The sequence below is a fragment of the Pleurodeles waltl genome, chromosome 5 (assembly GCF_031143425.1).
Source record: "Pleurodeles waltl isolate 20211129_DDA chromosome 5, aPleWal1.hap1.20221129, whole genome shotgun sequence".
NCBI lineage: Eukaryota > Metazoa > Chordata > Amphibia > Caudata > Salamandridae > Pleurodeles > Pleurodeles waltl.
In genome coordinates this window covers 10874051-10898730 of record NC_090444.1, presented here as the reverse complement: position 1 = coordinate 10898730, position 24680 = coordinate 10874051, and the positions used below count along the sequence as shown (strand labels likewise).

The 24680-nt window shown below is 48.8% G+C and overlaps 1 protein-coding gene across 1 annotated transcript in view; it reads right to left on the bottom strand.

Moving 5' to 3' along the window:
- The window catches only part of LOC138296924 (zinc finger protein 11-like), a 363057-nt gene that overhangs the window by 252097 nt on the left and 86280 nt on the right, over positions 1-24680 (bottom strand). Inside the window, exon 4 of the mRNA XM_069236445.1 lies at positions 15128-15242. Coding sequence (XP_069092546.1) covers positions 15128-15242 — 115 coding nt within the window. The remainder of the gene's footprint in view (positions 1-15127; positions 15243-24680) is intronic.

The window sequence follows — 24680 nt, the reverse complement described above, 5'->3', positions numbered from 1 at the left end:
AAAGGGCGTCAGATAATCCATGTGACTGTATAAAGTCTAAATGTGACATTAGTGTCTCGTCAGCACACATCTTTGACAACATCACGGTTTCTGATTGTTCCCAGAGTTCCAACCGCTGCGCTGACAGAGTTCCCATAGGCAGGGGGATACCCCCTAGTGGTATATTCGGGCATAAGGAATGGGTATATGTGCATAACACAATGCCATTCACCAGTACACCTTGGCCAACAGTAATAATATAGGAGTGTTATGAGCGGCAGCCTACTCGGGCACAGCAACCTATGCAGTTGCCCATTTTGCACCTGGGCTGGTGTAAAGCCTGCCTTGTGCAAGTTTTCTCCTGTTAGACAGTACACCATCCATTGCAACTGGGTGGCTATGCAGTACGTCTTAAGATCCGGGACTCCCATACCTCTACCCTGCACTGAACCACCGCTGGTAAATTAACTAAAGAATGGAGTAGTCTGGGGAGGACCATCTTTGCCAGTGTCAGTCTGCCAGCTACAGAGAGGGGTAATGTAGTCCAAAAGGCTTTTTGTGGCTTGAGGGAATTGACTGCACGTAAGAGATTCCCCTCTGATATATATCTTGGGAGTCCCGGTATATTCGGATTCCTAAGTAACAGAAGTTATGTGTTGCTTCTGAGATTTGAGCACCTCCAAACGCCTCCTTTGTCTCCCGCCCCAGGTCAGTCAGGAACGCAAAGGTGCAGGATTTAGTAGCATTGACTTGCAGGCCTGAGAGCCGTCTGAACTCGGTCAGCCTTTCAGCCACAACGATCAGATCCCAACGCAAATCTCTGAAGTACAAGATCATGTCATCTGCATATAGTGAAGTAGCTTGGGTCACCCTTAAATTGGAATACTCCATTCCGGCGCATTTTGCCGCAGTATCTGTGGCAGGGGTTCAATTGTTAAGACAAGTAATGGCGATAATAGACCTGATGTGTCCCCCGAGAAATGTTGTATGGTGCTGAGATGCACGCCCCTGTTTCTGCCCTCAAAGTAGGTAGGGAATATAGCAGCCGTACCCATTTTGTATAGGAATCCGGTATCCCATAACAGGGAAGTGTGGCAAGCATAAATTCCCAGCTCAATGTGTCAAATGCATATCTAAAGATAAGCTGCCGGCGTGTGGGTACTGACCGTGGGTGCTGTCCATTACATGAAATAGACGACGAATATTCAATGAGGTGTTGCGCTGATGCACAAAGCCTTTCTGATCTGTGTGCAATAGGTGTGGCAGGTGAGGGGGCAGACGTCTTGCCAGGATTTTACTCAGAATTTTATACTCCGTGTTCAAGAGGGACAGTAAGAGGCCAATTCAAGGGGGCGCTTGCCAAGTTTCAACAATGATGTAACAATGACCTGTCGCATTGTAGGGGGTAAGTATTCCCCCCCCCGTAGTGACTCTACATAAATTTTTTCGAACTGTGCAAGTGTCGTAGAACTCAACGGGAAGTCAATCAGGTCCAGGAGTTTTATTGCGGGCCACTTCCTTAATTGCTCCCCTAATCACCCTGACAGTGAGTTGAGCACTCAGTGTGTCCTGAGCTGATGGTGGTAATTTGGGCAAGCTTGTCCTATCCAGGTAGGTGATCATTGTCGCAGCAGGTGGGGCAGCTGGGGCTGTGTAGAGATCAGCATAGAAGTCTCAAAAAGCATTATTAATGTCTATCTGTGTGGAGACCAAAGGCCAGATGTACGACCCAGAGTTTTGAGAATCGCAATTTGCGACTTATTTGCGAGTCACAAATTGCAAGTCACAAAACCATATGTACAACAGTGTACTTCACACTGTTTGCGATTCCCAATGGGGTCACAAATTACCTACCTCATTAATATTCATGAGGTAGGTCGCAATTTGCGACCCCATTGGAAATGAATGCACTCACAGAAATGGTGGCCTGCTGGGGACAGCAGACCACCATGTCTGTGACTGCTTTTAAATAAAGCATTTTTTTTTTTTAATGCAGCCCGTTTCCCTCAAAAGAAAACGGGATGCATTTCAAAAGCAAAAATGAAAAGTTTTCTTTTCATTTTTTCAGAGCAGTCAGTGGTCCGTGGGACCACTGCCTGCTCCGGAAAAATATTTTTGCTACCATTCACAAAGGGGAAGGGGTCCCATAGGGACCCCTTCCCGTTTGTGAATGGGTTAGCACCAATTTGAAATTGGTGCTAATTGTGATTATTTTGTGACCACATTCACAGTCACAAAACAATCATACAACGCATGCGACTCGTATTTAGGAAGGGAACTCCTCTTCCTAATTGTGTCTCACAAACCTATTATGCGATTTGGTAAATAGATTACTGACTCGCAAAAATGGGTCTGTACATCGCAAAATGCTTTTGTCTTGTCGCAAATGACCCGATTCTGTGAATTGGGCTGCTTGCAAATAGAAAAAAGCTTTGTACATGTCGCCCTAAGCCTTGAGTTTAAGAGCATATGCCAAGTATCGGGGTCGGGGAATGGGGGGGCGTATAAGGCGAGCTAGTAATGCGCCGGATCTGTCAGGTTCAGTGTCCATCCATTGGACATGGGTGTTATGGTCTATTAGTCTCAAACGTTCCAATCCTCCTGCATGCGCCACTGTCGCTTCCTGCCCCCCCCGGCCTCCGCCTGTTCCCTATGGGACATTTTATTTTCAACTTTCTTAAGAGCTGCCAAAGCTTAATTTCGAGCATCCACTAGTGTGCCAATAGAGGCACCACAAATCACTACCTTGAAAGCTTCTCACTTATGTAGTAGCGATGTAGTTGTCCCCGTGTTTTCAGCAAAGTAATTATTGATAGTTTGTGGCAACGATTCCCTAAAGGGACTATCTTCTAAATAGAATAGGTGTGTTGCGGCTTCCATGTGGGTATAGGTGTCGGTATTTACCCTCAGCAATGTCAAATCTAAGGGGTTATGATCAGACAATGTCTTCGTGAGGTAGGTTGCATGTACTACTCCATGCAGGAGCCGAGGGGAGCGCAAGAATCTATAAATGCGTGTATATAGCCTGTGTAGGTATGAGTAATAGGAGTATTCCCAGAGTCCTGCATTTCGGGCACGCCAGGCATCCAGTAGTGACCAACCCGACACCCATTGCTGCAGGGACACTGCATGACGTATTGCTGCGCCAGGTAAAGAAGGATGGGAGCGATCAAGTGATATTATCACATTCAAATCTCCCCCAAAACCCAGGGGCCATCGGTAGTTGCGTCCAGTGGGCCTCCTGTTCCGTATTAGGTTCATATATACAGCCAGTACTAAAGATTCCCCATCCAGTGTGCCCTTGACAAGAACATATCTGCCCTGTTTATCTATGCGCACCTCTTGTGCTGTGAAGGAAACTCCCGTCCTAAGCCATATTGCAGCCCCTCGGGCATAGCCCGAGTAATACCTGTGAAAGAGTTGACCCCTCCACCTCTTCTATAGCTTTTGTACCTCAGGTGTCAGTAGACATGTCTCCTGCAAAAAGACTATCTGCGCCTGTGTCCTATGCAATTGCGCTAGTATTCTATGCCTCTTGTGCAGTGTGCCCAGTCCCCTTATATTCTAGGTCAGGATCTTATAGGAAGTCACATTAGATCGCATAGTATGACATATAGGCCCTCATTTGGACCTTGGTGGTAAAAACCGCCCACCGCCGCGGGGACGGCCACCAAAAGACCGTTGCCACGGCTACCAGCGGATTATGACCACAGACGGATGTCCACCAGAAGAATAGCGGAAATCCATCCGTGGCTATGTCGGCGGATGGCGGTAAGGTGGCGCTGCTGCCCCCAGCAGCACCACGCCCGTAGACATGAGAAAAAATACGGCCTGGCAGTGTTCTGCTGGCGGACGCAGCTGCTGGCAGCGCCCCGTCCTGTCTCCTGCCGAAGGACCCCCTGCACACTGGTAAGTGGGTGCTCTGACAGGGGAGGCGGGTGGTGTGGGTGTGTGTGTGTGTATGTTGGTATGTGCGTGTATGCGGGTGTGTGTTGCGTGTTGAATGCGAGTGTGCATGTATGAAGGTGTGAGTGTGTGTATGTTATGTTTTGTGAATGCATGTGTGCGTGCATGTTTGAAAGTGTGTGCGGGTGTGTGTGAGTGGAAGTATGCGTGCATGGCTGTTTGTGGGAATGTGTGTGTGTATATGTGTGAAGGGGGCATGAATGTAGTGGGGAGGAGTGGGCATTGGAGAGGCAGGGGGGTAACTGGTGAGGGAGGGGGGAGAGACCCCTATCAGTGACAGGGAAGAAATTCCCTGTCACTGATAGTGCCTACCGCACTATGGTAAGGAAGCCACGAAAACCATGGCGGTAGGCAGGGTCACAATCCCGGAGGTGGAACAGTGAGATATCTATCTCCAGCCCGGCGGCTGTCACCGTCATGGCAGTCGGAGTGGTACATTGTCGGGTTGGTTTCAGCCAACCCGCCAATGTCATATTATGGCGGTACATACCGCCAGCCTGTTGGCGGAATTTACCTCCATATTTCCACCGACCGCCGGGGTCATAATGACCCCCATAGTGTCCATTTACTGGAAGAAAACCCTTGTGTAGCCCCATGCCCATACAAGTTATCAGTAGAATCTGCTTCTTGCATTAAACATATAACAACCCAATTCCCGGTCCAGTGGCGTGTGGCCGTTCGACCAAACTTGATATATGACAACAACATCTTATATAACAAACAATTAGTGCTTTCGTATATGCGGGGTAGTAAGCCAACATTTACGTTTGCAAGCTCCGTGCCACGGAAAACAGCTCAGGCCGTGCCCCAGTACAAACAACACAGTGAGCACCCGCCCTAATAATATGGGAATCATTTAACCTTAGGGATAGTGTTGCACTAATATGGGTTACCGGGCTACTAACACATTCCCTCTGTGTCCCATTAATGGGGATCATCCGTAATTAGAATAGGAGAATTGGAGCCAGTTTGGAAAGTGTAACAGTACTTAGTCCGGGTCCATCCAGGAGTCAAAGATCCCAAGCCAGGTGAGGAGTGATAGATGGGAAGAGGGCCATGCTACCCATGGAGTCAGAGTCAGTACCCCCATCTTGTGATATATATCCATCCCGATCAGCAGGGGTACGAAGCTGTGAGGCTCATCTGAGTGCCTCCACGCGGCCCATCAGGACTTGCTGTGAAGGGGGTGCAAGGCCACAAGCCCCTCCCGGGATGGCATCCAGGCGAGAATGAGAGCGGAGCCTCCTCTGGGGCTGTGGGGGATTCCAGCTCCCATTTCCCTGCCTGTCAAGATTTGGGAAGGTCTGGTTCAGCCAATCGCATGTTGCTTCTGGAGAGTCAAACATTTTTAGCCAACAGTGTGTAGTCTGGGAGCAGTGAGACCTTTACATTATTTACTAGAATTGGGGACTTCTACCCGGGCAGCCCAAAGCAGTGCATTGCGGTCTTTATAATTCAAGATTTTTGCTACTATGGGCCTGGGAGACGCTCCAGTATTTGGTTTTTCAGTCGGAACCCGATGGGCTCTCTCAACCACAAATATATCCAATAGGCCCTCTGGTGCTACCACTGTTCAGAGCCAGTTTTCTATGTATTGTGTCGGCAATTGGCCCTCTGTTCCCTCCAGCACACCCAAGATACGAGTATTGTTTCTGCAGGCACGTCCTTCATCATCTTCTGCCCGCTCCTGAAGCAGCTCCACCTGCCGAGTTAGATTGTTGATTTTTGTGGCATGAACTTCATTGGTGCATTCCAAAACAGCAAGCGTAGTTTCATTTGTCTTGACCCTGCCTGCTAATTTACAGTGTTCATCTTTGAGGAATGATACATCAGTGATGGGTGCTCCCATCTGCTGTTCGATAGCGAGTCGGGACTCAACGATTTGCTGCAGGATAAGATCCAACTTGTCCTGGGGTGGTGCATTGTCAGTGGGAGGAACACAGGACATCAAGACATAGGACAAGGAGCCCTCTGAAGGCGGGGAGCCCGAGGGCTCCCGGGAGTGTCAGGCTTTGAACTTCGCTTTTATCTCCCCACGTCTGTTTATGGTCTGGCCTACCCAGTGCTCAATAACGAGTGTACCAATAGGAGAGAGACACAGCCAATCACTCCGTTACTTCACACTCAGTCTTCAGTTTGCAAATGCTATCATCTAAACCTGGGTTCTGTAACTACAACATTGTACCCCTCCACATGGGGCAGCAAGCCACACAACATCAGGGGGGTGCAGCTTCGACGCATTATGCTGTGGGCTTCACCATGTTTACTGGATCCAGGTAGGCACCCGATAGCGGAACATTCAGGCGGTCCCACCAGGACTACCGCCGGATGAACAATCCGGTATAACGTCCCGTCATGGAGCATAGACCTACAAGAATTTGTCCAGCCTCAGCGGGTCAATGTGGGTCGCTCTGTTTTCCTCCCACTCCCGGAGCAACCTCACTCACAACTCAACAGGTCTCGCCCGGCAGTCCGTTCTGTAGGTGCAGGCCGATGGGTCCGCGGTACCTGGTCACGCCCGCCCATCTCCACAGACAACTATTACCTGTCTGCAATCAGCAGCTTCAGCCAATCACTCCCCCTAGCCAGTCTGGATCTCTCAGAGAAAGAGAGGGGTGAACTGGCAGGTTCCTTGTTAAAATCCAGGTCCCTCCGCACCTTTGCACAATGCAGCCAGGCACGTCTAAAATGGCCGCCAGACCTCACGGCATCCCGGGCCCTCGCAGCCCATGGTTCCTGCCTGTATCCCAATTAGGGCCCACAAGCCAGAACCGGCACAAACAGGGGAGAGGCGACCCACAGTATCTCTTTTCCTGGTTGCCTCTCACCCCACATAGGCTAGGAGCGAGCCTATGGGCCACTCACAGTATTCTGGCCCGCCTGCTCCCATTCACCTCCGGGCTCCCCACAGAAGTGGAATACAGACTCTCTCCGTTGGGTCTAACGTCTTCTGGGGAGCCACAGGGACTCCCCACTTCACATCAGCACTGGCAGCTGCTCGCTCACAAAGGCCCCAACCTCAATCTTCAACCTCAGGGGCCTTCGTCTCTGCAGCACACAGTCCGGACTGCATCTTGCAGCTCAGCCAGTATTCTCCACTCCAGAGCAGTCCCCAGTGCTCCTCCAGGACCACCACACACCCGGGTCACAGTATGGTAGTATCAGCGGGGCTGCAGTTATAAATAACGGATAATATTATATGAATTGTCTGAGTTGGCCTGGGAGCTTCACCGCTATGAGTCTGCCATCATGGGTGATTAGCCACATCCCCCTATGTAAAAGCATGATAATCGTGCCAGAAAAAAGCTAATGACCAAGTGAACCATGCGTGAAGAGCTCATAAACCAGCTCTTCAAATTTAGGTTTGAGTTGATTTGTGTTTTCTCCCTATGGATTATTTTTTATTGTTTGGTGACTGAGGACTGGGTGTTCCAGCTAGTTTTACTCAGTCCTTGAAATGAGTGGCACTGGGACTAGAGGTGCTACGACAACCCCATGAAACTTGAAAGAGTTTAGATGGAGAATGAACAATATAAAGGGTTATTGTTAGAGATGTTATTTCTTTGGGTGTCATGTTTTGTGTTGTAAAAGAAACAGTCTCAAATATCCCCTGCACCTTTACTGAGGTGACATTGAGAGCACCCCATCCAAAATATTGTCGCAGCACCACTGCTTGAAATGGCACTAATGTGAAAGTGCAGGTACCCACTATCTCTGATCACATGTTAGACAGTTCATTATACAATATATACCAACATTTTAAGTATTCTCCATTAAAATTATTTGGAGACATTATGAGTATTTCCCTCTTCTGTGAAGTTCAGGTAGCCTCTCTTCAAAGTTAAAGTGCAGGTACTCACAATCCCTGAGTACCTGACTGGTACTGAGAAGTGCCAGTACTTGCCATTATAAGAACTGGCTCTCTTCTGTGAAGTGCAGATAATCTCCCTTTAAAATTAAAGTACAGGTAATCAGTGCCTGTCCAACATTCAAAGCACTTATTTTAGCTATGTTTGGCTTTTGTTCTGGCTTAGGCAGATTCAGGGGATTGTGTGAGGAGTTGCTCGTCCAGGGGAAGAATAAGTGGCATTCCAGCCAGAGGTGCCCACTGTGCAACTGTGGTTCTGACAACTTCGGTTCTAGTCCCAGAGCTGGCACAACATTTCTTTTTGCTTTTTTATATAACGTGAACATGACCCTAGGTTATTTGGGTTACGTTTTATAGGGATTGTCACAATCTGAGGCACAGAATTTTAATGGGGAGAGGAAGTGGCGTTAAGGCTACAGCCAGGGTTGGCCTTAGCATTGGTCGCACCCAGTGAGACAACCTTTGTTGGCTCCGCCCTCCCCTACTTCCAATAACCTGCTTCTTCCCAAAGTCCCTCATTATCACCGTCCAATGGAGCCCCTCATCTCTCAATAGCACCTGCTTCACATGTATTACATTAGTTTTATAGCGTTACTCATACCAATGCAGGGTGTCAGAGCACTGTATATCACACACTCATTTTAAAGTGAGAATTGATCATTCATGTGTAAATCAGCGCATAGGAAATGTTACATAAGGCAAAGAGGACTACAAGATGTACACGTCACCGATACTAGTAGGCAGTATAAAAGTACTTGGTCTGGAGAAGCACAAGCTCAGGATTTAAAAGTAACACACTGGTTGGGACTGGCTTTACTAATAAGAATGTATTTCTACTCAAATTAACCCTTTTTAGCAACATTCGGATAATGAAAGACTCTAGAAAAATCATAACTTTCTAACTTATACCAATGCTGTTTGCACATGCCTCTTTGATGACAGTTCATAGCTAATTGTGCTATACTAGGATTGTAACTTATGAACTGCAAGTACCAAAAGGATCTATGTGACAAAAGCAGTAATGCACTGAGCAATTTCAAGTACAATTCTGTTACCTGCATGGTACACATTCTTCACAGGGGGCACGTTAACCCTCTGTTGTACTGTATTTTTAGTCAGAAGTGGAACTAGACAACAATTCATCTCTCTCAATCAATCACGGAGATTTGTAAAGCACAAACCTGTCACCCCGGGGGGTCTCCAGACACTGGGGGGAAACTGTCAGCCTTGGCCTGCTGGTGATGGAGGTCGAAGAGGCAGGTCTTGAGATGCCTCCTGAAGTCCTCCAGGGAACGGGACATGCCCAGGGGGAAGTCACTCCAGGACTTGGCAGCGAGGAAGGAGAAGGAGCAGCCTGTGAAGCATTTGCGACAGATGCAGGGGACATAGGCCAGGGCAAGGTTGGCTGGCGGTAGTTCGGTACAATGTAATGCAGTTGTTGAAATAGGTGGGTCCAGCATTGTGGAGGCCCTTGTAGGTTTGTGTGAGTAGCTTGCGGTAGCACCTTTGCTGGACGGGAAGCCAGTGGAAGGCTTTGAGGTGTGAAATGATGCTGGAGGAGGTCGAGGACAACTTGCTGCCACATTCTGGATTGTCTGGAGGCGGTTCATTAGCTGCTTTGTGGTTCCAGCAGAGAGTGCATTGCTGCAGCTGAGACCGCTGGAGATGAGGGCCTGGGTTACTGTCTTCCTGGTCGCGATGGGGATTCATCAGAAGATCTTGCGGAGCGTGCGGAGGATGTGGAAACAAGCAGAGGAGACGGCGTTGATCTGTTGCTTCATGGTGAATTGGGTGTCCAGGATAATGTCGAGGTTGCGTCTGTGGTTGGTTGGGGTGCGAGGTGGGCCAAGGTCAGTGGGCCACCACATGTCGTCCCAGGGGAAGGTCTTGTTCCCAAAGATGAGGATCTCTGTTTTGTCAGAATTTAGTTTGAGGCGGTTGGTCCTCATCCATGTGGCAATTTCGGTCATGGTGTTTTGGATGTTAATTTGTGTGGTGAAGGTGTTGTCGGTGAAGGATAGGATGAGTTGGGTGTCATTGGCATAGGAGATGATGTTAAGACTGTGGATGCGTGAAATGTCTGCCAGTGGAGTCATGTAGGTGTTGGAGAGGGTGGGGCTGAGGGAGAAGCCCTGGGGACCGCTGCAGATGATGTCATTCGGTGCAGAGTCAAAGGGTGGAAGGAGGATCCTCTGCGTTCGGCCGGGGAGAAAGGAGGAAATCCAGTTGAGTGTGTTGTCTTGGATGACAATGCTGTGGAGTCTGGTGATGAGAGTTTGGTGGGAGACAGTGTTGAAGGTCGCCGATAGGTCGTGGAGAATGAGCCAATCCTCCTCTGAGGGCTATTTAGGGTCTCTCCTGTGGGTATCTCACCAGATAACGAAGGCAAGAGCTCATCAGAGTTCCTCTGCACTTCCCTCTTTGACTTCTGCCAAGGATCGACCGCTGACTGCTCCAGGACACCTGCAAAACAGCAACAAAGTAGCAAGAAGACTACCAGCAACATTGTAGCACCTCATCCTGACGGCTTTCTAGACTGTTTCCTGGTAGTGCATGCTCGGAGGGATGTCTGCCTTCACCCTGCACTGGAAGCCAAGAAGAAATCTCCTGTGGGTCGACGGAATCTTCCCCCTGCCCACGCAGGAACCAAACTTCTGCATCACCGGTCCTCTGGGTCCCCTCTCATCTTGACAAGCGTGGTCCCTGGACCACAGGAGCTTAATCCAAGTGTACCTGACAGTTTAGTGGCCGTCCTGTCCAAATTATGGTGGAGGTAAGTCCTTGCCCCCCCCCGCCAGACAGTAATCCTGTGTACTGCGTGAACTGCAGCTGCTAGGGCTTCTGTGCACTTTTGCAAGACTTCCTTCATACACAGTCTAGGCCAGGTCCCCACCACTCCATCCTGCATTGCCCAACTTGCTGAGTTGGACTCCGACTTCGTGGGACGCTCTTTTGTTGTACTGAGTCAACCGTCATGCTCAGATCTTCTGAATGCCTGTTCAGGTGTTTCTGTGGGTGCTGACTGCTTCTGCGTGGGCTCTCTGTGTTGCTGAGTGCCTCCTCTGTCTCCTCCTCCAAGGGGCGATCTCCTGGTCCTTCCTGTGCCCTGGCAGCATCCAAAACCTTCAACCACGACTCTTGCAGCTAGAAAGGCTTTTTTGTGGACTTTCTGCTTGGAAACAACTCTGCATCCTCCAGCACGCCGTGGGACATCTTCTGGCCAAAGGAGAAGTTCCTGGCACCTTCTGTTGTTGAAGAATCTTCAGCTTCTTCCACCCGGAGGCAGCTTTTTTGCACCTTAATCTGGGGTTTAGTGGGCTCCTGCCCCCCCTGGACACTTTCGTGACTCTTGGACTTAGTCCCCTTTCTTTGCAGATCCTCAGGTCCAGGAATCCATCTTCAGTGCTTTGCAGTCAGTTGTTGTCTTTGCAGAATCCCCTATCTTGACTTTACTGTCTTTCTGGGGTAGTAGGGTAACTTTACTCCTACTTTTCAGGGTCTTGGGGTGGGGTATCTTGGACACTCTCAGTGTTTTCTTACACTCCTAACAACCCTCTACACACTACACTAGGCCTGGGGTCCATTCAAGCTTCGCATTCCACTTTTGGAGTCTATGGTTTGTGTTGCCCCTAGGCCTATTGTCTCCTATTGCATTCTATTGTGTTCTACAGTGTTTGCACTACTTTTATAACTGTTTAATTACCTGATTTTGGTTTGTGTGTATATTTTGTGTATTTTACTTACCTCCTAAGGGAGTATAATCTCTGAGATATACCTTTATTTTTAGTAACTCTGAGTATTGTGTTTTTTATGATATAGTGCTAAGTGATATAAGTGGTATAGTAGGAGATTTGCATGCCTCCTAGTTCAGCCTAAGCTGCTCTGCTATAGCTACCTCTATCAGCTTACGCTGCTAGAACACTTCTAATCTACTAATAAGGGATAACTGGATCTGACAGAAGGTGTAAGTACCACAAGGTATCCACTATAAGCCAGGCCAGCCTCCTACAGGTTTGATGTATGCTATACTTAGAATGAGATATTTCTGCACAATTTGAAAAGAAAATGTATATGTCATTTTAAAAGAGTAAGATCACCTTTCAGTATGAGCCTTAAACATTTGTAGTTAAAAAAAAATATATAACAGAGGGAAACGGCCAGCAACACACCTGGTCTCGACCCCTCAATGTTCAGTTTGAAGGTCTGCGACCTTCACACAAGCTATTTTTCTTTTTTAATATATATTTTTATGGCCCTTTATGGGCTATTTGGGATGGTGGGGGAAGCCTCAAGGCCTCCCCCGCAGGACCTGACTATTTAAAAAAAATGCATTTTATACTATGGCGGTCATTTTGAACCTGGCGGTAATGACCGCACCGCCAGCGGTGGTGGTAACTTCCGCCAACAGGCTGGCGGTGCAGGCTGTCAAATTATGAAGCATAGGAGAAACAGCCAGTGGCCCATCCACGCATCTTGGAAGCACCGCCGACAATGGCAGAGGCCGGCTACAGGCCGGCGGAAAGGCCCAACCTGACCAGCATATCATGAACATCACACCGCTATCAGTTCCGGGGCGGGAACCACCGCCACTCACAATGTGGCGAAGATGACCCATATAAAGGGAAACACTCACTGGAGACAAATAGAACACGCTGACACCAACATGGAGTGAGAGTTGGAAATAATGCCAGTGCTCCTCCTTGCCATATTCCTCCAGGACTGTGACCGCCGACGAAGACGACAACAGTAAGTACCCCAGCCTAGCACACAAGGGAGGAAAGGGCACAATTACACACCCACCCCACCCACACCGCAAAGCACACCCAACCCCTCCTACCACCCCAAGCCAAAAACACCCTAAAAAAAATTACTCACCAGACACAAGCCAACAAATACCTGCACCAATGCACATACCACCCCCACAGTGAAATGCTGCACAACGGGTCAATTTAGCACCAACAGGTATGCTGGGCAGCAAATTTTAATTTGCAAAACAAAAACTATAAACAAAAGGCCATTGGCCAGTCTAAAGTCCCGGTAGGGCAAAGATAGTTAACACTTGACTCCCACGATGGAAAGGAACACTCCACTGAGAAGGGGCATTAATGGGTCAGCCAGGCACCTCAGGATTCAGGGGCAGGGACGGGAGGGGGGTGGGGACTCAGATTTAGAAGGGGAGGTCTTGGGCGTAGGTTCTGGAAGTGGAGAGGGTTTGGGTTTGCCCTTGGGAGGAGGAGGAGTGGGCCTGGACCGGGGGGGTGGCAGAGGGACCGGGGCAACACAGGCCTTCTCCTTCTCTGGGGAAGGGGCATGGGAATGGGTAGGGCGGACTGGGGAGGACTTGGATGAGGAAGGTGAGGGTTTCTGGAGGCCAAAGGAATGTTTAGAGACAAGGGGGAGTGGGCCAGTGGGTTCGAACAGGTCAACATCGGAGAAGGAAAGCTTTCGAGGTGCAGCTGGAGGGGTTTTGGAGACAGGTTTGGGAGTGGAGGATGAGGGAATGGTGGTATGAGGTGTAGGTCTGCTGTGCTTGGATGCAGTTGCCTGCACAGTATGCCCATGGTTGGTGGATGTGTGTGGAGTGGATGTCTGGGAGCGTTTCTGTGTCCTGGGAGGAGGGGGGTGGACACAGTGGGGGAGGTGGATGTTGCTGTGTCTGCCTTTGAAAGTTAGGTGTGTGCCTGCATGTGGCGGGACATGTGGTGCTTGTGTTTGTCTGCCCACTTCTTGGGTGTTGATTTGGGTGCATGGCTGTCAGGATGTGTGCTTGGGATGGGAGAAGGGAGTGGGTGCTGGAAGGGGTAGCGGTGGTGGGTGGGGGGATGGAAAGACCACGGACATTGGCTGCCATCAAAGAGGAGGCCAGAGCATGAAAAGATCTCTGGAGGCCAGACATGAGTTCCAGGAACGCATTGCATTGCTGCATCTGGGATGCCAGCCCCTGGATGGCATTCACAATGGTTGTCTGCCCCACAGAGATGTTCCACAGGAGGTCAGTAGCCTCGTCAGTGAGAACAGCAGGTCTAACGGGGGCAGGAGATGAGGGGCCTGGGGTGAAGGAGAAGCACACCCTCCTGGGTGAGCTACTGAGAGGGCAGTGATGGTATGGGGGGGTGGCGGAAGATAACAAAAAATGGCTGGGCCCAGTAGGCTCTGCCACCACCAGGGAGCTGCCATTGGAGGAGGTGTCTGAGTCACTACCTCCAGTGGTAGTTGCCTCCCTCATGGTACTTCCCTCGCCCTCCAACCCACTGGTCCTCTTGGCGTCGGTGGACTCTACCTCCTGGGAACTGTGGGCTGCAGCATCCCCACTCGCCAGTGTCTCAGCTCCCTCGCCAGATGATGCTAAAGCACACAAGGACACAAAGCAAGAAAGAAGTAGGTCAATTCTAGGTCAAATCTAGATCAAACATTCCTGTTGGCACACATACAACCCCACCGATCTCATGCACTAACCCCCAGCAGACAGAATAATTCACCTGAATGTACCCCTGACTGCTAGGCAAGAATCCACAGTACACTACATGACCATCCTGGCCCACTACTCCAATACACTTTGCAATGGGATAAAATGAGAAACGTTGGCAAGACAACAAATCTAATCCATGAGGCTACATCTAAACCAATAGCCCAAACAGGGGACCCCTTACAGGCCTAAATTCCAAGCCATTACTACCTAAGGACACAATCCCACGGACGTAGAGGGTGGCAGGACTGCAGGGACACACCTGTCTGTGGGCCTGCCACTATACTGCATGTACCCCATAGCACCTAACTACACTCAGCATAGTAGCATTACATTAGTGTAGGTACTCACCCCCTTGTGGCTGCTGTGCTGCCTTCAAGCACCCATCCAAATCGTGATAGGCCACCGCAAGTATGCGGGCCATTGGAGGGGGTCAGTGTCCGACGGGCACCTGTCCCTCGTTGGGAGGCTGTCCCCAGCTGGGCCTCTCCAGTATTCTGGGCCCAGCGCTGCAGGTTCTCCCACTGCTTCCTGCAGTGGGTGCTCCGCCAGCTGTAGACCCCCAGGGTCCGCACTTCCTTGGTGATGGCTTGCCAGAATACTTTCTTCTGATGGGCGCTGACCTGCATGGGACACACAGAGTAAAGAAACAGACGTCAGTGTGGGTGCCCCATACACAAATGCCATGCCAGTTCAACCTCACATGGCCCATGGAGACACACATATTGACAATAGCCAAGACAACAACTGCCAGACACATTACGGGTAAGAATCCACACAGCCAACAAAAACGCCTACAGGCATCCGCCACATTCTCACACATTCATGGACGTCAAATAGCAACTTACCTGAGCCTCTGGTTGCCCATACAGTTTTGCACACAGGGGTAGGTCCCCGTCCACCAGCTTCTCAAGCTCCTCGGCAGTGAAGGCCAGGGCCCGTTCCCCTGTGACACGTGCCATTCTAAGAACCAGAGTCAGGACACAGCAGCTCACGCAGTGGAGTTCCATTCCACTCAGGGTGCAGGAGTCAAGTGGCAAAGGCATAGCAAAATGGCGGTATTTACCGCCGCGGTGTGCACCGTCACGGCCGGTGGTGATCGTGATTGGCCCTGTCTCCCCATGGATGCCAATGTTGTCCAATGAAGAGGTGCACGGTGGTGAACACCGCCTACCGCCATGAAGACTAACGCCAGTGGAATGAAGTCACTTCCTACACTACGCTACCTGTAGGGCAGGGGGCTGGCATTTTGCATACACCAGGCCTTCATAGTCTGTCCGGGGTCCTAATCCATGGCTCCTTCGTCGAGTAATGGTATGATCAGTGATCCACCTCATGGAATCATAGTGGGAGGTGTGCCCACACTGTGATGCAATGCAACATCCACACCACACCAGACAATACCCTGACAGGATTACCAAGTTCTCTGCATCTGTGTGAGGGACAATAGTGTTGCATGTAAAAGGTGAATTGTGGAATATTGTGATTGAAGTGTTTGTGTCAACTCAATGTGTCTTTATTCCCCCCCATAGGTACAAACCCATGTGGTAAGGCAGGGCCCCATCTGTTTACAGACCACTGGTTGATCTGGCCACCATGGAGGAATGTCACATCATCATCACTTACTGCCTGAATTGAGCCACAATCCTGGAACTCTGTGCACAAATGGAGCCTGTTCTGATGCCAGCTAATAGGAATCCCCATGCCATCCCTACAACTGTGCAGGTACTATCTGTGCTACATTTTCTGTCCACAGGCTCATTCCAAGTGACAGTGGGCATGGCAGCCGGTATATCTCAGCCAATGTTCAGCCACATCCTGTCTAAATTTCTGGATTCCTTTGTGCAACACCTGCAAAGTTATGTCCAGTTTCCCCAAAGGGCTGCTCTCACCTCCATCAAATCTGGATTCTATGCTTTTTCTAATATCCCCCATGTGATAGGTGCCATTGATGATACCCACATAGCCCTCATCCCCCAAGAGTAAATGAACAGGTGTTCAGAAATCGTAAAAGTTTTCACTCCATTAATGTCCAATTGGTGTGTACTGCTGCTCAGTCCATTACCCATGTCAATGCAAGTTTCCCAGGATCAGTCCGTGACTCCTTCGTCCTGAGAAACAGCAGTGTGCCACAGAGATGTGGTGTTCTGCACTTTCCTGTCCCTTGCAGCACTGCTTAGGAGTTATTGGTGGTTCCATTCCCATGTGGTAGCATGCAGGGTCCCTTGGTGTTCTTTTGGATGCAACTGGTGGGGGGAGGGTGGTGGTGCATTCTGGGTGTTGTGGTGATCCTGCCATTTCATGCATAGGTTGGTAACTGTGCGCAGGAGGCTGGATAGTGATTTGTATGGGGGGTTGTGGGCATGCTGGGGACATGGGCAGGAGTGTGTGGGTGTTGTGGGCTGAGTAGGGGATGGGGCCATGGTGATAGTGAGAGGGATGGGGTGATACATGCATTGCAGGTGTAGTTGACTTACCCGAGTCCAGTCCTCCAGGGAGTCCAGTGAGGCCCTCCGGGTGAAGGATAGCCAAGACCCTCTCCTTCCAGTCGGTGTATTCGGTGGGAGGAGGTGGGGGACCACCGCCAGTCATCTTGTGATGCCATGGAACGCACCTTACCCCGCAGGTCGTTCCATCTCTTCCTGATGTCTTCCCTTTTGCGTGGATGGATTCCCACTGCGTTGACCTTGTTGACAATCCTCTGCCATGCCTCCATCGTCTTGGCTAAGGGTGTGTGCTGCACCTATGCCCCAAATAGCTGCAGCTCGACCCTGAGTATTTCGTTGATCATGGTCCTCAGCTCCCTGTCGGTGAAGCGGAGGTGCCATGGTGTGTGTTGTGTGGTGGCATGTGTGCTGTGGTTTCGTTTTCTGTGGTGCTTTTGGCGTTGCAAAGGGTTGTGCATAAGTATGTTTTATAGTGGTGTGGATGTGTGTCAGGTGTGGGGTTTTCAAATTTGCCAATGTGTGCTTCTGTTGTTGGCGGTTCCCATTTCTGACTGTGGCGGTCTTCACCGCCAATGGCCGTTGGGCATCCACTGTCAGCCACGCTGATTTGTGCATCATTATTTGGTGGGCGGGGGATTTGTAGGCATGGCAGTGGCGGGCGTTGTATCCTGCCTTTCTGCCGTCGTTGGCCCTGGCGGTGGATGGAGGTTGTCAATTTTTTTGGCAGCCTGCGTTTTTCGCATCATTATTCGGCAGTGTGCAGTCCACCACCACTGGCCGTCTTTTGTTCACCATCAGCACAGCGGTCCGTTGTGATTACCGCCAAGTTCATAAAGAGGGCCTATTACCTTTAAGGGCTATCCATGACCGTGGGGGGAGCCTCAAGGCCTCCGCCGCTGTCCCATCACTCCAGCAAACAGGCAGCTGCTTTTAATAGCAGCTCCCTGCTTGCTGGAGCAAAGTTTTTATCTGTCTTCCCTGCACGCATATCTGCATTCAGGGAAGACAGATGAAAACTCTGCTTTCTGAAAGAGGGACCTGTTTGACAGGTCTCGCTGTCAGAAAGTAGACTTTGTTTGCTGTGACTTGGAAGCTGAGCCACAGCAAACAGCTATGCCCCGGGGTGGGCACCCCAAGACTTAGCAGGAGCTGGCCCCGGGGGTGGCATTCCCCAGGGCCGTCAGTGGCTCCATGAGGGGGGCTGTGCGGCCCCTGTCCAGCCAAAAAATAGCCAGGGGAGGTATTGTCCCCAGGGCTACGGGGGTCCGAAGCAGACCCCATTTTCATTTATTCAGTTTGCCCTAGGGTAGTAGTGGTCGACGGGGCTCCAGGGGAGCTTGGGGGGCAGGTGCCCCCGGCATAGTAATTCTGAAAAGTCCCAGGTAGGTGGTGGTCCCCAGGGCTACGTGTGGTGGCCTGGTAGGTCACCGGTTACAAAACTACATCACCCCTGGGATTTGGCCCACCCGGGGGCTTGAAAACAATGAAGCGCGTGAACCTGCCCTTCATTTTTTTTTTTTTATTTCAACTGTTCCGTGGATCTGCCACGAACCGCAGTGAACATTTAAAAAAAAAAAAAAAAATCCCTTTGTGATCCCAGCACCAGAGCTAAGGTTCAAGCTGAGTCCCAACATGGCTGACAATATTTCCTTGCTGAAGTACAAATTTAAGTTTCCTTAAATTTCTCAAAAACTACTGAAAGGATTTACACCAACTAACAAAAAGGTCCCTTTCTGGACCAAGACCTACCTTTCTTCCAAATTTGGTGTAATTCAGTCCAGTAGCTTTGGCACTATTGCTGTTCAAAATCCTTATGGAAAAATGAATGGGGGAAACGCGTTGTGCGATTCCCCTCCTGGATGGATCACACCAAAACTTTCCAGACATCACCTGATGTGAGCTTGAAAGCTTTTGGGAACAGTTTGTGAAGATCTGTCAAGCAGTGCCAAAGTTATTAGCAAAACAAAGAACGCTTCTTTAGAAAGTAGGTCCTACTTATAACTACCCAATGGCGACCGCCATTAGGTAATATATATATTCATTTAAAAAAAAGAAAAAAAGTTACAGAGACGTTATAATTAGGGTCACATTTCAAATATACCAAACTATAGAAATTCAGCTACTATAGTTAAAGATAACTATAACTTGCCGCCTGCCCGCCAAATTCATTGAGACGGAAGACCGCCAGTTCAGACTTCTGCCCGTGCTTCCCATGCCACTGGATTCAAGCTAGCCTGGCTGATGAGGGGTGAAACCCCGAAACCGGTCCCAGGATGCTTGTTTCCAGTCCAGGGAAGACCTGGCCTAGCAGTTCGGGCTGGACTGTTCCCATGGGGAACAGGGTCAAGACTGATTTGCATATGGCTGGGTCCAAACTGGAATGGCATGGGCAGCAAAAAAACGATGGATTAAACCCAGATCTGTGACTGGGGGTGAATGTTTGACAATGTTCAGCATTCTGTCCATCACTTGTTGTTTTTGCATTTGTCGCCCTAAGTGGGAAGGGTATGCCCAGACGTGGGTCCCGTGCTTCCCATGCCACTGGATTCAAGCTAGCCTGGCTGATGAGGGGTGAAACCCCGAAACCGGTCCCAGGATGCTTGTTTCCAGTCCAGGGAAGACCTGGCCTAGCAGTTCGGGCTGGACTGTTCCCATGGGGAACAGGGTCAAGACTGATTTGCATATGGCTGGGTCCAAACTGGAATGGCATGGGCAGCAAAAAAACGATGGATTAAACCCAGATCTGTGACTGGGGGTGAATGTTTGACAATGTTCAGCATTCCGTCCATCACTTGTTGTTTTTGCATTTGTCGCCCTAAGTGGGAAGGGTATGCCCAGACGTGGGTCCCGTGCTTCCCATGCCACTGGATTCAAGCTAGCCTGGCTGATGAGGGGTGAAACCCCGAAACCGGTCCCAGGATGCTTGTTTCCAGTCCAGGGAAGACCTGGCCTAGCAGTTCGGGCTGGACTGTTCCCATGGGGAACAGGGTCAAGACTGATTTGCATATGGCTGGGTCCAAACTGGAATGGCATGGGCAGCAAAAAAACGATGGATTAAACCCAGATCTGTGACTGGGGGTGAATGTTTGACAATGTTCAGCATTCCGTCCATCACTTGTTGTTTTTGCATTTAACTGAAAAAAACACACCACAGTAAGAGATCTGCTGTTAATGGTCAAGTCATGGACTTTCATAGTGAAAGTTGAGGGTTCTAGTCCAGATGTGTCTGTAATCATTTCCCTGCTTTAATTTATTTTCAACTTGAAAAATGTAAGGTTCATAATAAAAGGTGATATTACTCTTTTTAATTGACAAATACATGTTTCTTTTCAATATGACCAGCAATATCTAATTTTAAGTATATCATTCACCAAAGTCTAAAAAACTATCTCTCTCCCTCTCACTCTTTCTCTCTCAATTTCTCTTTTTAAATTTTTCTCCCACTCACACACCCACTCAGACCCTTACACACCCAGTCACAGACCCATTCACACACTCATGCACCCTCGCACAGATCCACTCAGACCTTAATTCACCCACTCACAGCCCCACACACATCCTAATGCACCTACTCACACACCCACTGAAAACATCACCCACCCACTCACAGACCCACACAGACATTGACACAACCACTAAGACACTGATGCACCCACTCTCACACCCAGACAGACACTGTCACCCCCAGATACACCCTCTCATAACTATTCTCACACCCAAAGAGACAAAAGGCTGTGTGTAGCGTAGGGTTGTGTGGTTAGGGGAGTTGGCCGCAGGGTCTGGCAATAGCCCACGCCCTACAGCCCACGCCCTACAGCCCACCACCACCGCACATGGCTAAAGGCTGTGCCCGGTGGTGGTTGGCTTAACCTATAGTAATGAAAATTGATTTTCTTTAGAAAAACCCTGGAAATTCACTGAAAAAGCCAAAGGGTATAGGGATGTTATAGTTAGAAAATAGAATTTTAAAAAATTTAGAAATTCACTTAAAAAAAACAAAGGTTACAGGGACATTATAGTTAGACTTACATTTTAAACATGCAAAACCATAGAAATTCACCTCTTATACTTAGAATTATCTCAAGTAACTATACCTCATGCCCTAAGGTAACTATAACTCGTGCCCTCACCATGCACTGCTAATTACCTCACAAATTACGGCACTCATGACATCTTTGATAACTTCACTAATAATATCAATGTAATATTTGCAGTAAAGTTTTTGATGAAAAAGCTGTGCATGGCGGGGGCACGAGTTACTTGAGACAACTCTAACTATAACAGGTAAACTTCTATGGTTTTGTACGTTTAAAATGTGAACCTAACTATAATGTGCCTGTAACCTTTGTTTTTTTCAGTGAATTATAACTATAACTATGACTGCTGAATTTTTCTGGTTTTGTGTGTAAAAGGTGACTCTAACTATAACACCCTTTTAACCTTTGTTTTTTTTCAATGAAAAACTACATATTATCTATTATTCACTGCTCCTTAAAGGAGCACCCCTTAATACCCTGTGAGGGTTTTGTACATTTGTTTGTGGTTTTGGCTTGGTGATGTCTCTTGATGGGGCAGGGGCACCACCAAGCCTTTTTCAATTCTATGGGGGGAGCTGCAGGAAGTACAGCAGTCAGTCAGCAATATTTAAAATAAAAAACAGTATGTCTCCTGGGTCAGTAAATCCAAGACCTTAGGAGAAGTTACCATATTTTCTCAAATCACTCCTAGCAGGAGCTGTGTGCACTTCAGCTTGAGTACAATGCTTGTTGTTAACTTTATGACTAAATTTTTTGGGATGAAAAATGGCAAGAAAATAAAGTCTCAGAGACAATTTTTTTTTTTATTTTTTTTTTTAAATCTGACTCTTTTCACACTTTTCAGCCCACAAAATGCAATCATAAGAACTAGGTTAAAAGAAAGACTCCCAGGTATGTGGAGTTTAGTTTTTTATTTAAACTTTTATTGAACAGTTTTATAATGATCATTCTATTGTGTGAATTACTAAAACATACATTTGATTAAACATATAGAATGTTGGAGACAGATGATAGATCTGCATTATGAATATTGATGTGATCACCCCTTCATAAAGCCAATAGGTCTATTTTTAGGTCTCACCTGGGCAGCGCTTGTGCTGTCTCTTAAAGGCATGTTGTATTTAAAATATTGGCTTTAAGTGGCGCCCATCTTTGTAATTGGATTGTTTTATTGTCATTCCTAAATGCTTGCTTTAGATTGGTGCAATGCTTACTACTCCCTCCTTGTGCATTTTTATAACCTCCCATCAGGACTGCCCCTGTTACATGTGGGGTTACTCTTTTTTTTTTTTTATTTAGGTTCCTCTGTGCGCCCTCTTTTTTTTAGTTCCCCTCGGCTCATATACCAGCACAGCACCCACTTCGCGGACGCTGTGCTTCATGTTTTCAATGGCATTTGCATTGTTGAACGCTTTTGTTTGTTTGTGATCATAGCGGTATGTTTCTTCCTCTTCCTTGCTTTCAGGCATTTTGCTGTTTCTTTGCGATGCCTGGAAGTTCTTTTTTTTATTTACTTTTTGTTTGCACTTTTATGGAGCGCAAATTTAACACGAAGGTATTGGAGCGTTTTTTGGTTTTTTTTGCAGTTTTATATAGCGCAAACTCCACATGCACGTATTAGAGTGCTTTACATGACCACCGGTTACATTACACAGGAACACATTCATTTTTGGTAGCAAGGGGAGATTAAGTGATTTGCCCAGAATCACAGGATGTTGCGCCAGCGCAGAGTATTGAACTGTGTTCCCCAGTGCCAAAGTCGCCAGCTCTGGCCATTACGCCACATCCTCTCCCCTAGGGTTCTTTGTCTTTGAGCATGTTGGGGTGGGGGCTGTCTTCTTTTAGGTTGCAAGTATCACTGTCTTTGAAGTCACATCTCAGAAAGGAGGGAGGCTGGACTGTAAACAACTCATATGGAACGATAAAGGTTGCTTACAAAAACCAGTGATCGTTTGTAAAGAGGTCATCCGCAGTCGGCATTTCATCAGATCACAATTCCCAGGGCATCTGGCATTCAAAGTGAACAGATGGAAGTTTTCCTGCTGCTTTTTCATATTACAGTTTACAACAGGGTTTCATTGTCACCTTTACTTTTGTGTACAACTACTCACAGTTTGCAAAGCGCAGCCTTCACCAGTTACCTTGCCTCTTAATGTGTTGTGCAAGCTATTAGTGGTTATAATTAATCAATGAGAGGTTCTCTACTGTGGGATTTTGTTCCAATACCACAGGTATCGGTGGGTAGTTTGTGTGGTATAGATTATCTTCACACAGGTTGTTTGTGAGGGTGGAGTTACTGTGTCCTCCCTAGCATAACTTCAACAATGCCAACTGTGTAGTGGAGTGTCTGCTCATACATCAACAACACTTCAAACTAAAATACATAGGTAAAATACATTGTTATTTACAACTCCAATAGCTCTAACTCTCACAACTGCAAGACCTATTGCAAATGCTTGTTTAAATTTGGTGTTGTGACTGACAAAGTCAGTGAACCTGCCTGAGTGCCGCCAGGACCTGTGAGACCATCTGCATGCTGCGCATGCCAGAAGGCTGTGTGCTGCATGAGATAGTGCACATGGAGGGGTTTGGATGCAGGGCATGACCATAGGCCAGGCTTTGCTCCCAATCCCAAATGGTGCATGGCCGAAGGCTGTGCACTGTCTTGGGTAGCATGCTTGCCAGGTGGTTGGGCACAGGTCTTGGCCACAGGCCAGCCATGGGCAGGATGGGGTTAGCTTTACATGGTAATACTTTGTTATTTCACATAAAAAACTGCTCGAAGAAGAATCTCCAGATCCAGTCTGACGCCTGGGGGAAATTCTTAGGTAAGGAATCTGCAACTAGAAGTCTCCTTAAGATGCATCACTCTCAGAACCAACACACCCCTTGACACCTCAGAACCGCAGTAGCAGTGTGGAGAGATTGACGCATCCCCTCAACTGTGTGGAGACACCTGGTGCATCACCCTTCTGTACCAACACCCCTCAGCTCAGCGCTTTGTCTTCGGAATCGACACATCGCCGTCATTGCATGAAGAAAATTGATGCATCAGCTCGACTGTAGGCAGACATTGATGCATTGCTTGCCTGCATCCCGCATCTCACTGTTGCAACCAGGATCAAGGTAATTTGTCCACCAGGCCTGTGTGGGCCTTGTCAATCAATCAATCATTGAATTTATAAAGCGCTCTACGTACCCATGAGGGTTTCAAGGCGCTGGGGGGGGAACAGCAGTTACTGATCGAAGAGCCAGGACTTGAGGAGTCTTCTGAAGGTGAGTAGGTCTTGGGTCTGTCGTAGGTTGGTTGGGAGGGTGTTCCAGGTCTTGGCGGCGAGGTATGAGAAGGATCTGCCGCTGGAGGTCTTTCATTGGATTCGGGGAATGACGGCGAGTGCGAGTTTTGCGGAGCAGAGCTGATGGGTGGGGGTGTAGAAGCTGAGCCTGTTGTTCAGGTAGGCTGGTCCGGTGTCGTGGAGTGCTTTGTGAGCGTGGGTAAGAAGCTTGAAAGTGATCCTCTTGTCCACGGGGAGCCAGTGAAGGTTTCTCAGGTGGTGGGAGATGTGGCTGCGGCAGGGTACGTTGAGGATCAGCCGGGCGGAGGCGTTTTGGATGCGTTGGAGGCGTCGTAGGTCTTTTGCTGGGATGCCTGTGTAGAGTGCGTTGCCGTAGTCTAGCCTGCTGCTGACAAGGGCCTGTGTCACCGTTCTTCTTGTTTCTGTCGGGATCCACTTGTAGATCCTACGGAGCATGCGGAGTGTGTTGTAGCAGGAGGAGGAAACTGCATTGACCTGTTTAGACATGGTGAGGGAGGAGTCGAGGATGATGCCCAGGTTGCGTGCGTGGTCGGTCGGTGGGGTTCCTAGTGAGGTAGGCCACCAGGAGTCGTCCCAGGCGGAGGGGGTGGGTCCGAGGAT